This window comes from Ornithorhynchus anatinus, chromosome 2 (assembly GCF_004115215.2).
Source record: "Ornithorhynchus anatinus isolate Pmale09 chromosome 2, mOrnAna1.pri.v4, whole genome shotgun sequence".
Taxonomy (NCBI): domain Eukaryota; kingdom Metazoa; phylum Chordata; class Mammalia; order Monotremata; family Ornithorhynchidae; genus Ornithorhynchus; species Ornithorhynchus anatinus.
This window is the reverse complement of record NC_041729.1, coordinates 152,797,963-152,813,584: the sequence shown is the minus strand read 5'-3', so window position 1 is coordinate 152,813,584 and position 15,622 is coordinate 152,797,963. Positions and strand designations below refer to the sequence as shown.

The following is a 15,622-nucleotide window of genomic DNA, read 5'->3' as shown; positions in this document are numbered from 1 at the left end:
CACCTGGCCCTCAATCTTTTATATTGAGTGTTTACTGCGTGCAGAACACTGTCTTAAGTGCTTGGGAGAGTACAGCATAATAGAATTGGTAGACATACTCCCTGCCCACAAAAAGCAGTATGGCCTAGTGGATAGACCATGGGCTTGGAAGCCACAAGGACCTGGATTCTAATCCTGGCTCCTCCGCTTGTCTGCCGTGTGACTTTAGGTAAACCACTTAACTTCTTTGTGCTTCAGTTACCTTATCTGTAAAATGGGGATTGGCTGGGAGCCCCATGCGGGACATTGACTGTGTCCAACCCGATTAGCTTATATCTACCCCAGCACTTAGTACAGTGCCTGGCACACAGTAGGCACTTAACAAATACCATTTAAAAAGGTGCTTGCAGTCTAGAAGGGGAGAGAGACATTAATATAAAGAAATTACGGATATGCACATTAGTGATGTGGGACTGAGGATCTGAGGATGGTGCATATCCAAGTGCAAGGCTGATGGAAAGGGAGTGGGAGAACAGGAAATGAGGGCTGTCAGGGAGGGCTTCTTGGAAGAGATGTGCTTTTAATCATAATCTTCTGCCAAATCCCAGCTGATTTCAACACAGTGGACCATCCCTTTCTCCTGGAAACATTATCTAACCTTGGCTTCACTGTCACTCTCCTCTCCTGGTTCCCCTCTTAAATCTCTGGTTGCTCATTCTCAGTCCCTTTTACAGGCTTATCCTACCTCCCACCCCTAATCAATTCTAGGCCTCCTTCTATTCTCTATCTGCATTCTCTCCCTTGGAGAACTCATTTGCTCCCATGGGATAAACTACCATTTCTATGGAGGGGATTCCCCAAAATGCATCTCCAGCTCTGATATTTCTCCTTCTCTGCAGTCTCTTAAGTCCTCCTGCTTTCAGGACATCTCTACTTGGATGGCCTCATGACACCTCAAACTTAATATATCTAAAACAGAATTCTTCCCCTTCCTACCCAAACCCTGTTCTTGGCCATAACTATACACGGCACCACCATCCTCCCTGCCTCACTAACCCATAACCATGGCTTTATCCTTGGCTCTTTGCTCTCACACAACTGACATATTCAATCTGTCAACACATCCTGTCAGTTCAACCTTCACAACATCTCTAAAATCCACCCTTTCTCTTTCTTCTATGTCCAAATTGCTACCACAATGACTCAACCTCTTATAGTAATGATATTAATAATAATAATGAATATCCTACTCAGCCTTGACTACTGCATCAACCTCCTTGCTGATGTCTCTGCCTCCTGTCTCTATCTACTCCAGTCCATATTGCACTCTGGTACTCAGATCATTTTTCTAAAAAAAAGGTTCAGTCCATGTTTCCCCCCTCCTCAAGAACATCCAGTGGTTGCTTATCTACTTTGTTATCAAACAGAAACTCCTTACCATTGACTTTAAAGTATTCAGTCACCTGGTCCCAACCTATCTTACTTTGCTGATTTCAATCAATCAGTGGCATTTATACGCAGGGCATGCTACTAAGTGTTGGGAAAGTCCAATACAACAGAGTGGACAGACATGTCTCTGCTCACAGCAAGCTTACAGGCTAGATTTCCCACTACCACACAGCATGCTCACTATGGTCATCTATGGGCAACCTACTCACTGTACTTGGATCTCATCTATCTCACTGCCAACCCCTCTTCCATGTGGTACCTCTGGACTGGGCCTCTTTTTCCCCATTCGACAGACTGTCACTCTTCCCAGCTTTAAATCCTTAAAATCACGTATCCTCCAAGAGGCCTTCCCCAGTGAAACCTCCTTTTTCTTATTCTCTCTCCCATGAGATAGCCCTGCTGATGGAAACTGGCAGAGAATAATAGTTCCTTAAATGGATGACACTGACAATCAGTTGAATGTCTAAATGAACCAGATTGTTTGGAGACGAACATGTTTCTGTCCATAGCAATGAATGCGGTAGTGACTAATTATTCAACCGTATGTACTGAATACTTACTGTGTGTGGAGCACTGTATGAAAAGCTTGGAAGAGTACAGTACAAGGGAAGGGAATGTGTCTGTTATGTTGTCAAATCGTACTCTCCCAAGCTCTTAGAACAGTGCTCCATACACAGTAAGTACTAAATAAATACAATGGACTGACACATTCCCTGCCCACAATACGTTTTGAGTCTAGAGACAAGCTTATATTCTACAGTTTAATCATGGCAACTGCAATGATCTGCTTGCCCATACTCATGTCACCATAGTGATTCACGTTCTATGGTCAGCAGTCATTGAATCTGAAAGATGTCTGACTACTTAATGACATCAATGACAAATGTGAGGTCAGAGATTACCCAGCGTGGCTCAGTGGAAAGAGCTCGGGATTTGGAGTCAGAGGTCATGGGTTCGAATCCCAGCTCTGCCACTTGGCAGCTGTGTGACTGTGGGCAAGTCACTTCACTTCTCTGTGCCTGTTACCTCATCTGTAAAATGGGGATGAAGATTGTGAGCCTCATGTGGGACAACCTGATTCCCCTGTAGCTCCCCCAGCGCTTAGAACAGTACTGTGCACATAGTAAGAGCTTAACAAATGCCAACATTATTATCATTATTATTACCCCTTCAACTAATAATAATTATTATGGTATTTGTTAAGAGCTTACTATGTGCCAAGCACTGCTAAGCATTGGGGTAGTTACAAGGTAAACAAGTTGTTCCATGTGGGGCTCACAGTCTTAATCCAAATTTTACATTTGAGATAACCGAAGCCCAGAGAAGTGAAGTGGCTTGCCCAAAGTCACATAGCAGAAAAGTGGCTGAGCCAGGATTAGAAACCACGACCTCTGACTCCCAGACCCATGCTCTTTCCACTAAGCCATACTGCTTCAATTAATTTCTACTAATTCCACTGCACTCTCCCAAAGGCTTAACAGAGTACTCTGCACAAAGCAGGCACTGAATAACAATCATTTAATCGATGATACGTACTGCAGAGCTCTGCACAAGGCATTTTGTTTCAAGGTATTCGGTAAGCACTAACTATGTGTCGGGCACTGTTCGATGGAGATGGAGAGCCTTGAAGCCTAGAGTGAGGAGTTTTTGTTTTGAGCAGAGGTCGATAGGCAACCACTGGAGGTTTTTAAGAAGGGGAGTGACATGCCCAGATCATTTCTGCAGGAAGATGAGCTGGGCAGCGGAGTGAAGAAGAGACTGGAGCGGGGCGAGAGAGGAGGAAGGGAGATCAGAGAGAAGGCTGACACAGTAGTCTAGCTGGGATATAACGAGACCCTGTAGCAGTAAGTTAGCCATCTGGGTGGAGAGGAAAGGGCAGATCTTGGCGATGTTATAAAGGTGAGACCGGCAAGGCTTGGTAACGGATCGGATGCGTGGGGTGAACGAGAGAGATGAGTCAAAGATGACACTGCGATTGCGGGCCTGAGAGACGGGAAGGATGGTTGTACCATCCACGGTGATAGGGAAGTCTGGGAGAGGACCCGGCTTGGGAGGGAAGATGAGGAGCTCAGTTTTGGTCGTGTTGAGTTTTAGGTGGCAGGCAGACATCCAGGTGGAGACGTCCTGGAGGCAGGAGGAGATGCGAGCCTGCAGGGAGGGGGAGAGAACAGGGGCAGAGATGTGGATCTGGGTGTCATCTGCGTAGAGATGGTAGTTGAAGCCATGAGAGCGAATGAGTTCACCAAGGGAGTGAGTGTAAATGGAGAACAGAAGAGGGCCAAGAACTGACCCTTGAGGAACTCCAACAGTTAGAGGATGGGAGGGGGAGGAGGAGCCTGTGAAAGAGACCGAGAATGTCTGGCCAGAGAGATAAGAGGAGAACCAAGAGAGGATGAGCCCCACGTGGGACAACCTAATTACTGTGTATCCCCCACCCCCAGCACTTAGAATGGTGGCTGGCACATAATAAGTGCTTAACAAATACCATCATTACTATTATTATTACTAATTAAGGGGACCTCACTGAGCATGCCCAGTTCCACCATGTCTTAGTTTTCTGCCTCTGCCTGAAGACAATAGAGGGTGAAAAATAAATAGCTCTTTGAGATAATAACATTGAATGCTGAGATGTCTTTGCCTTCTGTAAGTTCAGATTGAATGTACATCTAACAAACACAAATGAACAACTGTGTTTTACAACTAGAGGTCTGAAAATGTTCTCATCTACTTTTCAAGAATTTAAACTGAGCTGCTTTATTTCTTCGGTCAAAGAAATAAGCCTCTTTGAATAATATTGCTTTAAGCCAAAGTTTTTTGAGGAACAATTACATTTTTCCTAACGCCTTATTTATTGTGAAATGTGAAGATTTGGTATCTAAAAACTGCCTGCCTTCCTCAAATGCAGATCAAAAGCAAAAACAGAGTACAGCACTGAAAATTCGAAAGACGATGGAATCCCAGAGGTCAGCCTTTGTGGATCCACAGTCTGCGCGGGTCTCTGGGTTCTTCACTGGCCTTTTCAGTCACAAATTCACCCATGCGTGATTTCAATAGCAGTAGCGTATTCTACGATGTCCAAGGGCAATGGCATGAGATCGGATTCAACAAATGAAATTAGATTTTCTATCTATCGTCAGGAGAACAGTGAAGCAGATTAAACTGATCTCTATCATCTATCAACAATAATTTAAAAGTTCTCTATCATGCCACCAACTCTGAACTGGAGGATTTGTTTCAGTATAGCATAAAGATGATACATTGGATTAATAAAAATAATTGTATTTGTTAAGCACAGACTCTGTGTCAACTGCTATACTAAGCCCAAGTCTTAGTATGAGGGACAACAGGCAATGAATCCCCATTTTACAGATGATGAAACTGAGGCACAGAGAAGCCAAATGATTTGCCCAAGGTCATACAGCAGACAAGTGGCAAAACTAATATTAGAACAGGTACCCTCACTCCCAAGCCCATGCTCTTTCCATTAGGAACACTGCTTCCTATGATGCTTCACTGTTCTTAACTAATGTGACAGTGAAATCATGCTATTCTAAAAAGCTTTTATTTCTATTTGATTTATACAAAATACAGTCATTACCGAAACAGGGAAATGGACCGCAGCTGTTATTCAAATGTACACATCACTGTGGAGGTGGTAGAAAGGAAAAACACTGAGGTACATGGTAGCCAAGGCAGAGAGAAGAATACCTACATAAGCTGGAGATTCCAAGGCATACTGTTCTTAATGATGTGCCTGTCTTTCAACAGTGGCATGTGCCTTTTATCTGGTATTGTACTTTAACTTAAAGAATGACAACACCTTGATTCCCACTGCCAAACTGAGTTGAAACTATATAAATGTTTTATTTCCACTTATGCCCCAAAAAGTAACACATGTTTACTCATGAAGCAGGTCAAGTGTTATAGCACTTTAAGGAACAATTTAATAGTTTTATAGTATTCCCTTAAAATTACTAATAATAATAATGTTGGTATTTGTTAAGCGCTTACTATGTGCCGAGCACTGTTCTAAGCACTGGGGTAGACACAGGGGAATCAGGTTGTCCCACTACCCTAAAGCAGCGTGGCTTAGTGGAAAGAGCACGGGCTTTGGAGTCAGAGGACACGGGTTCTAATTCTGACTCCGCCACTTGTCTGCTGTGTGACCCTGGGCAAATCACTTAACTTCTCTGTGCCTCAATTACCTTATCTGTAAAATGAGGATTAAGACTGTGAGCCCCATGTGGAATAACCTGATTACCTTATATGTACCCCAGTGCTTAGAACAGTGCTTGGCATATAGTAAGCGCTTAACAAATACCATTATTATTATTATTATTATGATAAAAGGCAAATTTTGAAAAAGGCCTGTAAATATGAATAAATCTCTAGAACAGAAAATGTCTTACCAGAATAAAATTATCCTAATATTTCCTTTTTTCCAGAAAGCTCGAGCAGATTTCCCCCAATCAGGATAAGGTTTGTCCTGAAGCATCATGTCTGTGACCTAAAAATATACAAGAAAATTATTTAGTTGTTAAAAAATTTGAAATTCAGTTTTAGTCACAGATATGACATAAACCCAATCTTGGATATCTTCTTCTTCAAATGCTGTTGAGTCATTTCTGATCCACAGCCACACCGTGGACACACCTTCTTCAGAACGTCCCAGCTTCTGCCTGAAAGTCGTTCTGGTATGTGTGTCCAGAGAGTTTTCTTGGCTTGTATTATTTAAAGGATGTGTACATTTAAATAGTAGCTGTAATCCATTTGGAAATACAAATATTTTCTTTTACAGATTTTCAGTATGAATTTCAGCAATGATCAACTGATCAACTGGATTTCTTGAGCACTCATTTTCAGATTGCAGTACTGCAGTACTTAGCACTTGAAAATGAGAATGAAGGTATATTTTATGACGAATGAAGCTCTTTCACAGGCAAACTAAACTAAAGAATGAGCATATGTACAAATGTATAGTAATAAGATAAGTAAGGTATGTTTAAAAGGAATTATAATAATAATGATAATAATGGTGTTATTTGTTAAGCACTTACTGTTCATTCATTCATCCATTCAATCATATTTATTGAGTGCAGAGCACTGTACTTGTATTGTACTTGGGAGAGTACAATGTAACAATAAAGAGACACATTCCCTGCCCACAATGAGCTTACATTCTAGCAGGGAGACAGACATTAATATAAATAAATACATTGCAGATATGTACATAAATGCTGTGGGGCTGGGAGGGGGTTGAATGAAGGGAGCGAGTCACGGCAATGCAGAAGGGAGAGGGAGAAGAGGAAAGGAGAGTTTGTCATGGAAGGCCTCTTGGAGGAGATGTGCTTTCAATAACACTTTGAAGGGGGAGAGAGTAATCGAATTTTGGATACTAAGAGGGAGGGCATTCCATGCCAGAGGCGGGACGTGGGCGAAGGTCGGAGTTGAGATAGTCGGAATCGAGCTTCATTGAGAAGGTTACCATTAGAGGAGAGAATTGTGTGGGTTGGGTTGTAGTAAAGAGTAGCAAGGTGAGGTAGAAGGGGGCAAGATGATTGAGTGCTTTAAAGCCAAAGGTGATGAGTTTCTGTTTGATGTGGAGGTGGATGGGTAACCATTGGACTTTCTCAGAGGGTAGGAAGCAGAGGGACAGCCGGTGAAAAAGAGATAAGTCGTGGAGCCAGGATTAAAATTCCAGTCATTTTGACTCCCAGGTCCATGTCTATCCAGTGGGAAACGCAAGTGGGTAGGTCATGGGTACTAATTCCGGCTCTGCCACTAGTATGCTGTGTGACCTTGGGCAACTCATGTCACTTCTCTGTGCCTCAATTACCTCAGCTGTAAAATGAGGATTGAGACTGTGAGACCCACATGGGACAGGAACTTGGTCCAACCCAATTTACCTGTATCCACCCCAGGGCTTAGTACAGTGCCTGTCACATTCATTCATTCAATAGTATTTATTGAGCACTTATTATGTGCAGGGCACTGCACTAGCGCTTATAGTAAGTGCTTAAAAAAACCACAGTTATCTTATTACTTCCACTTGAATTTCCATAGACAACCCTCACTTGTTGCCAGCCATGCATGTTCCTAATGACTTCCCAAGGTGCCATGACCCTGAGACCAGGGTATATGGCAATTGCTAACTGCAAACTTAACTCCAATCCCAACTCTGCCCCTTGTCAGCTGTGTGATTATGGGCAAGTCACTTCACTTCTCTGTGCCTCAGTTCCCTCATCTGTAAAATGGGGATCAAGACTGTGAGCCTCACGTGGGATAACCTCATTCCCCTGTATTTATCCCAGCACTTAGAACAGTGCTCTCTCTGCACGCAGTAAGCGCTTAACAAATACCAGCATTATTATTATTATTATTATTAATCTTAGTTGGCTTGGAGTCAGAACAGGTCTACTGCATTTTCCCAAGTGCTTGTATAGTGCTTTGCACACTGTAAGAACTCAATAAATATGACTGACTGATTGATTGAATGAATGAATGAATAAATGAGTCTACCATGGGTGGCTGACTGCATTTCTTGAGTTTAAGGTTTCTATTCTCCAGCTTTTCACTACTACCTAGCTCATGGATACTGATGTCTCCCTGTCTCCATGTATGCATGTAGAGGTATATAAAGTATACTGGTCAGGGGTCAAAAACTCAGTTGTGGACCACTGCTCTCCATTCAGCCTACATGGTAGATGTCATCAATCAATCAATAAATCAGTGGTATTTCTTTAGCACTTACTGTATACTCAGTGCTTGGGAGAGTGTAATACAACAATATAACAGATACATTTCCTGCTCACACATCTCCATTCAATCACATTTGTTGAGCTCTTGCTGTGTGCAAAGCATTGTACTGTTTGGGAGAGTACAGAATAAAAATAAACCAACCGATTCCCTATCCACAATGAAGATCTTCTCTAATTCTGTGGACATAATCATCTTTGAGGGAAAAAAAATCTTTGTAGAAAAAAATGAATAGAACTGGATATGTCTGTCCTATGGATCTCTCACCTGACCAATTTTCCCCAGATCATGCATCACAAAGGGAAAAATAAGGATTTGTTTGTTCTGTAATTCCACCCCAAATGAATCCACAAGAATAAAGTACAAATAATGATGTAGCATAAGAGATATAAACATAGAAAGTCCCTTGAGACTGAAAGTTTCCTACGGGAAGGAATCAATCAGTAATATTGATTAATATGCTACAGGAATGGGTCATCTACCGCTACCCGCTCGGCCCTAAAATCCTGATGGGGCTCTCCCTCATTTCCACTGGCTGGTTGGTATCCTTGATACCCTTGATCTGGCACCTCCATGACCATAACCTATGTTTGCTGCATCTCCTCTCCTGAGGCCAGAAGTGGGTAGGAAGGAAACGCTCCAATATGGGAATGTGAAAACTTTCAACCTTCTCCGGAAAGATGGCGACGAGAGTAGTATCGTACTCGAAAGCCTCGAGCATTTTGTCAGTATTATTCATGTTGAGAAAAAGACTTTGTAGACAACCGAGCTGCAAATTCTCTCCCTGCTGGCAGATCATGGCAGGTAGGCTGGTGGATCGGAGAGAAATTATTAATTTTTGATAGCTCTGACTGCAACGGGAACTTGTCGAAAATTTACAACCAAGATCAATATCCTTCGCCTATAATGATGTGGGTTTCCAAAGGCATCAATTTTTGAGGAGCTTCGGGTGTTGTTTGCTTTATGAAAAGTAGAAGTAGTGTGGTCTAACCTAGCAAGCAAGGGCCTGGGAGTTGGGAGAACTTGGTTCTATTCCCAGCTTCACTGCTGTCTGCTGATTTGTGGCGTGTTTGTGTGTGGAGCACTGTGCTAAGCACTTGGGAGTGTACAATACAATGGGATTGATAATAATAATGATAATAATGTTGGTATTTGTTAAGCACTTGCTATGTGCAGAGCACTGTTCTAAGCACTGGGGTAGACACAGGGGAATCAGATTGTCCCACGTGGGGCTCACAGTCTTAATCCCCATTTGACAGATGAGGTAACTGAGGCACAGAGAAGTGAAGTGACTAGCCCACAGTCACACAGCTGACAAGTGGCAGAGCTAGGATTCGAACCCATGACCTCTGACTCCAAAGTCCGTGCTCTTTCCACTGAGCCACGCTGCTTCTCCAGCCACATGAATTACAATATGGGGGGGAGGCAGAAATTTAAATATATTACAGATAGGGAATGAGGCAGGGTACAAGTGTCAGTATATAAATGCTGTGGGATTGAGAGTAGGATGAGAATGTTTATTCCAAGCACTTAGTACAGTGCTCGGCACATAGTAAGTGCTCAATAAATGCTACTGAATGAATGAATGAATGAATGAATGAAAGTACTTGATGAGTAAAGACCAAAGTTCTCTCCCTCCTTTAGACTATGAGCCCCCTCTAGACTGTAAGCTCATTGTGGGCAGGGAATGTGTCTGTTTACTGTTATACTGAATTCTCCCTGCCACTTAGTCCAGTGTTCTGCACACAGTAAGGGCTAGTAGTTGCCTGGCAGACCGCCTGCAATGTATGTATGCATATATCGGTATTTGAAGATTAAAGTGATTGACTGATTGAAGATGCTGCTACTGATAGATATCGATCCATGCATGTAGTTGAGGTTGAAAAGCTCTATCTTGCTTTTTGGTAGAGTGCTTACTATATCATTTGCATACATCATTTGAGAAGTAGCATGGAGTAGTGGATAGAGGACGGGCCTGGAAATCAGAAGGTCATGGGTTCTAATCCCGGCTCTGTCGCTTGTCTGCTGTGTGACCTTGGGCAAGTCACTTCACTTCTCTGGGCCTCAGTTACCTCATCTGTAAAATGGGGATTAATAATAATAATAATAATAATGATGTTGGTATTTGTTAAGCGCTTACTATGTGCAGAGCACTGTTCTAAGCGCTGGGGTAGATCAGGGTCATCAGTTTGTCCCATATGAGGCTCAGAGTCTTAATCCCCATTTGACAGATGAAGGAACTGAGGCACAGAGAAGTGAAGTGACTTGCCCACAGTCACACAGCTGACAAGTGGCAGAGCCGGGATTCGAACTCATGACCTCTGAAACCCAAGCCCGTGTTCTTTCCACTGAGCCACGCTGCTTCTCTAATTAAGACTAAGACTGTGAGCCCCACATGGGACAACCTGATCATGATCAATTTGTATCCCTCAGCAGTTAGAACAGTGCTTAGCACAAAGTAAGCCCTTAACAAATACCATCAGTGTTATTAATTCATTCAATAGTATTTATTGAGCGCTTACTATGTGCAGAGTACTGTACTAAGCACTTGGAATGTACAATTCGGCAACAAAAAGAGACAATCCCTGCCCACTGACGGGCTTACAATCTAATTGGGGGAGACAGACAAAAACAATAGCAATAAAAAGAATCAAGGGGATGTCCATCTCATTAACAAAATAAATAGGGTAATAAAAATATATACAAATGAGCAGATGAGCATAGTGCTGAGGGGTGGGGAAGGGGGAGGGGGAGGAGCAGAAGGAAAGGGGGAGAAAGAGGGCTTAGCTGAGGGGACGTTAAGATGGGGGGATGAGAGGCAGCAGAGGGAGCAAGGGAAAAGGGGGAGACTGTGAGCCCCACGTGGGACAGGGGCTGTGTCCAACCCGATTTGCTTATATCCACCCAGAGCTTAGAAAAGTGCCTGGCACATAGTTAATCTCTTAACAAATACCATAATTAAAAAAATTTTTAAATTTGCAGCATTTTTTATGGTATTGCTTAAGTGCTGTCAAATAGTGTTCTAAAAGCTAGGGTAGGTACAAATTAATAAAGACAGACACAGATCTTGCCCCGCTCCAGCTACCAGCCTAAGTAAGAGGGAAAACAGGAATATAATCCCCATTTTATTGTTGAGGAAACTGAGGCCCGGAGAAGGCAAGTGACTCACCCTTGGGCACACAACATGCAGTTGACAGAGTCAGACCTGTTTATTTGTTTTGATGTCTGTCTGCCCCTGTCTAGAGTGCAAGCCCGATGTGGAGAAGCATTGTCTCTATTGCTGTATGGTACTTTCCAAGCAGTTAGTACAGTGCTCTGTACACAGTAAGTGCTCAATAAATATGATTGAATAAATGAATGATTAGAATCCAGGTCCTCTGACTCCCAGGCCTGTGCTCTTCCCCAGAAGCAGCGTGGCTCAGTGGAAAGAGTATGGGCTTGGCAGTCAGAGGTCATGGATTCTAATTCTGTCTCCACTGCTTGTCAGCTGTGACTTGGGCAAGTCACTTCACTTTCCTGTGCCTCAGTTACTTTATCTGTAAAATGGGGATTAAGACTGTGTGCCCCATGTGGGACAACCTGACCAATTTCATTCATTCAATAGTATTTATTGAGCGCTTACAATGTGCAGAGCACTGTACTAAGCGCTTGGAATTTACAAGTCGGCAACAGATAGAGACAGTCCATGCCCTTTGATGGGCTTACAGTCTAATCAGGGGAGACAGGCAGACAAGAACAATGGCAATAAATAGAGTCAAGGGGAAGAACATCTCATAAAAACAATGGCAAATAAATTCATTCATTCAATAGTATTTATTGAGCGCTTACTATGTGCAGAGCACTGTACTAAGCGCTTGGGATGAACAAGTCGGCAACAGATAGAGACAGTCCCTGCCATTTGACGGGCTTACAGTCTAATCGGGGGAGACGGACAGACAAGAACAATGGCACTAAACAGCGTCAAGGGGAAGAACATCTCGTAAAAACAATGGCAACTAAATAGAATCAAGGTGATGTACAATTCATTAACAAAAGAAATAGGATAACGAAAATATATACAGTTGAGCGGACAAGTACAGTGCTGTGGGGATGGGAAGGGAGAGGTGGAGGAGCAGAGGGAAAAGGGGAAAATGAGGCTTTAGCTGCGGAGAGGTAAAGGGGGGATGGCAGAGGGAGTAGAGGGGGAAGAGGAGCTCAGTCTGGGAATGCATCTTGGAGGAGGTGATTTTTAAGTAGGGTTTTGAAGAGGGAAAGAGAATCAGTTTGGCGGAGGTGAGGAGGGAGGGCGTTCCAGGACCGCGGGAGGACGTGACCCAGGGGTCGACGGCGGGATAGGCGAGACCGAGGGACGGCGAGGAGGTGGGCGGCAGAGGAGCGGAGCGTGCGGGGTGGGCGGTAGAAAGAGAGAAGGGAGGAGAGGTAGGAGGGGCAAGGTGATGGAGAGCCTTGAAGCCTAGAGTGAGGAGTTTTTGTTTGGAGCGGAGGTCGATAGGCAACCACTGGAGTTGTTTAAGAAGGGGAGTGACATGCCCAGATTGTTTCTGCAGGAAGATGAGCCGGGCAGCGGAGTGAAGAATAGACCGGAGCGGGGCGAGAGAGGAGGAAGGGAGGTCAGAGAGAAGGCTGACACAGTAGTCTAGCCGGGATATAACGAGAGCCCGTAATAGTAAGGTAGCCATTTGGGTGGAGAGGAAAGGGCGGATCTTGGTGATATTGTAGAGGTGAAACCGGCAGGTCTTGGTAACGGATAGGATGTGTGGGGTGAACGAGAGGGACGAGTCAAGGATGACACCGAGATTGCGGGCCTGAGAGACGGGAAGGATGGTCGTGCCATCCACGGTGATAGAGAAGTCTGGGAGCGGACCAGGTTTGGGAGGGAAGATGAGGTATGAGATGAGATGAGATGAGATAAATAGAATCAGGGTGATGTACATCTCATTAAACAAAATAAATAGGGTGATGAAGATATATACAGTTGAGAAGACGAGTACAGTGTTGGTGGGGGGGGGGACGGGAGAGGGGGAGGAGGAGAGGGAAAGGAGGGAGAAGAGGGTTTAGCTGTGGAGAGGTGGGTGGGGTAGAGGGAGCAGAGGGAAAAAGGGGGGGAGCTCAGTCTGGGAAGGCCTCTTAGAGGAGGTGAGCTTTAAGTAGGGATTTGAAGAGGGGGAGAATTAGATTGTCGGAGGTGAGGAGGGAGGGCATTCCAGGACCGTGGGAGGACGTGGCCCAGGGGTCGACGGCGGGATAGGCGAGACCGAGGGACAGTGAGGAGGTGGGCGGCAGAGGAGCGGAGCGTGCGGGGTGGGCAGTAGATGGAGAGAAGGGAGGAGAGGTAGGAAGGGGCAAGGTGATGGAGAGCCTTGAAGCCTAGAGTGAGGAATTTTTGTTTGGAGCGGAGGTTGATAGGCAACCACTGGAGGTTTTTAAGAAGGGGAGTGACATGCCCAGAACGTTTCTGCAGGAAGATGAGCCAGGTAGCGGAGTGAAGAATAGATTGGAGTAGGGCGAGAGAGGAGGAAGGGAGATCAGAGAGAAGGCTGACACAGTAGAAGCAGTGTGGCTCAGTGGAAAGAGCCCGGGCTTTGGAGTCAGAGGTCATGGATTTGAATCCCGACTCTGCCACTTGTCAGCTGTGTGACTGTGGGCAAGTCACTTAACTTCTCTGTGCCTCAGTTACCTCATCTGTAAAATGGGGATTAAGACTGTGAGCCCCATGAGGGACAACCTGATTCCCCTGTGTCTACCCCAGCGCTTAGAACAGTGCTCTGCACATAGTAAGTGCTTAACAAATACCAACATTATTACAGTAGTCTTGCCAGGATATAACGAGAGCCTGTAGCAGTAAGGTAGCCGTTTGGGTGGAGAGGAAAGGGCGGATCTTGACGATATTGTAAAGGTGAGACCGGCAGGTCTTGGTAACGGATCGGATGTGTGGGGTGAATGAGAGAGACGAGTCAAAGATGACACTGAGGTTGCGGGCCCGAGAGACAGGAAGGATGGTCGTACCATCCACGGTGATAGGGAAGTCTGGGAGAGGACCCGGCTTGGGAGGGAAGATGAGGAGCTCAGTTTTGGTCATGTTGAGTTTTAGGTGGCAGGCAGACATCCAGGTGAAGATGTCCTGGAGGCAGGAGGAGATGAGAGCCTGAAGGGAGGGGGAGAGGACAGGGGCGGAGATGTAGATCTGCGTGTCATCTGCGTAGAGATGGTAGTCAAAGCCGTGAGAGTGAATGAGTTCACCAAGGGAGTGAGTGTAAATGGAGAACAGAAGACTGACCCTTGAGGAATGCCAACAGTGAAAGGATGGAGGGGGAGGAGGCGCCTGTAAAGGAGACCGAGAATTATCGGCCAGAGAGATAAGAGGAAAACCAGGAGAGGACGGAGTCTGTGAAGCCAAGGTGAGATAAGGTATGGAGGAGGAGGGGATGGTCGACAGTGTCAAAGGCAGCTGAGAGGTCAAGAAGGATTAGAATGGAGTAGGAGCCATTGGATTTGGCAAGAAGGAGGTCATGGGTGATCTTAGAGAGAGCAGTCTTGGTAGAGTGGAGGAGACAGAAGCCAGATTGGAGGGGGTCCGGGAGAGAATGGGAGTTAAGGAATTCTAAGCAGCGAGTGTAGATGACTCATTCTGGGATTTTGTAAAGGAAGGGTAGTAGGGAGATAGGGCGATAACTGAAGAGGAAGTGGGATTGAGAGAGGGTTTTTTTAGGATGGGGGAGACATGGGCATGTTTGAAGGCAGAGGGGAAGGAGTCATTGGCGATTGAGTGGTTAAAGATAGAAGTTAAGGAAGGGAGGAGGGCAGGGGAGATGGTTTTTATAAGGTGAGCAGGAATGGGGTCCGAAGCGCAGGTGGAGGGGTTGGCATTTGTGAGGAGGGAGGAGATCTCCTCTGAGGATACTGCAGGGAAGGATGGGAAAGTAGGGGAGGGGGGGTGACTTTGGGGAACTCAGATCTGATTGTGTTGATTTTTGTGATGAAGTAGGTGGCCAGATCATTGGGGGTGAGAAATGGGGGAGGGGGAGGAACAGGGGGCCTAAGGAGAGAGTAGCACTTAGAACAGTGCTTTGCACATAGTAAGCGCTTAACAAATACAATCATTATTATCATTATTATTATTCCCACTAGGCCACATTGCTTCTCATTTGTCACTGTTTTTAAAACTGCTTCCAGCCTCCCAAAGTTAGTGTTTCAAAACCTCTGCTCAAGAAGAACACATGCTTTTTCTGATTGATGAATTCCAGTTGTCTTGCAATACCTATCATTAGATGCCAAGCTTTTGCGTACGGAAATGGGTATTGGGAATTTTTAGCTGTGGAACACCAAACTAGGCATACAACTACCCCCCTATAGTTGGAGCGATATGGGGAAAATCAGTCAGGTAATCATATTTATTGAGCACTTGCTGAGTGCAGAGCACCATTCTACATACTTGGGA

The 15,622-nt window shown here is 44.8% G+C and overlaps 1 protein-coding gene across 4 annotated transcripts in view; it reads right to left on the bottom strand.

Moving 5' to 3' along the window:
- TMEM117 (transmembrane protein 117) overlaps nucleotides 1-15,622 on the bottom strand; it is a 537,883-nt gene that overhangs the window by 181,996 nt on the left and 340,265 nt on the right. For all 4 annotated transcript variants that reach the window (XM_029057972.2, XM_029057969.2, XM_029057970.2 and 1 more), the window contains one exon: nucleotides 5,838-5,935. In XM_029057972.2, the coding sequence (XP_028913805.1) occupies nucleotides 5,838-5,935 (98 nt within the window). The remainder of the gene's footprint in view (nucleotides 1-5,837; nucleotides 5,936-15,622) is intronic.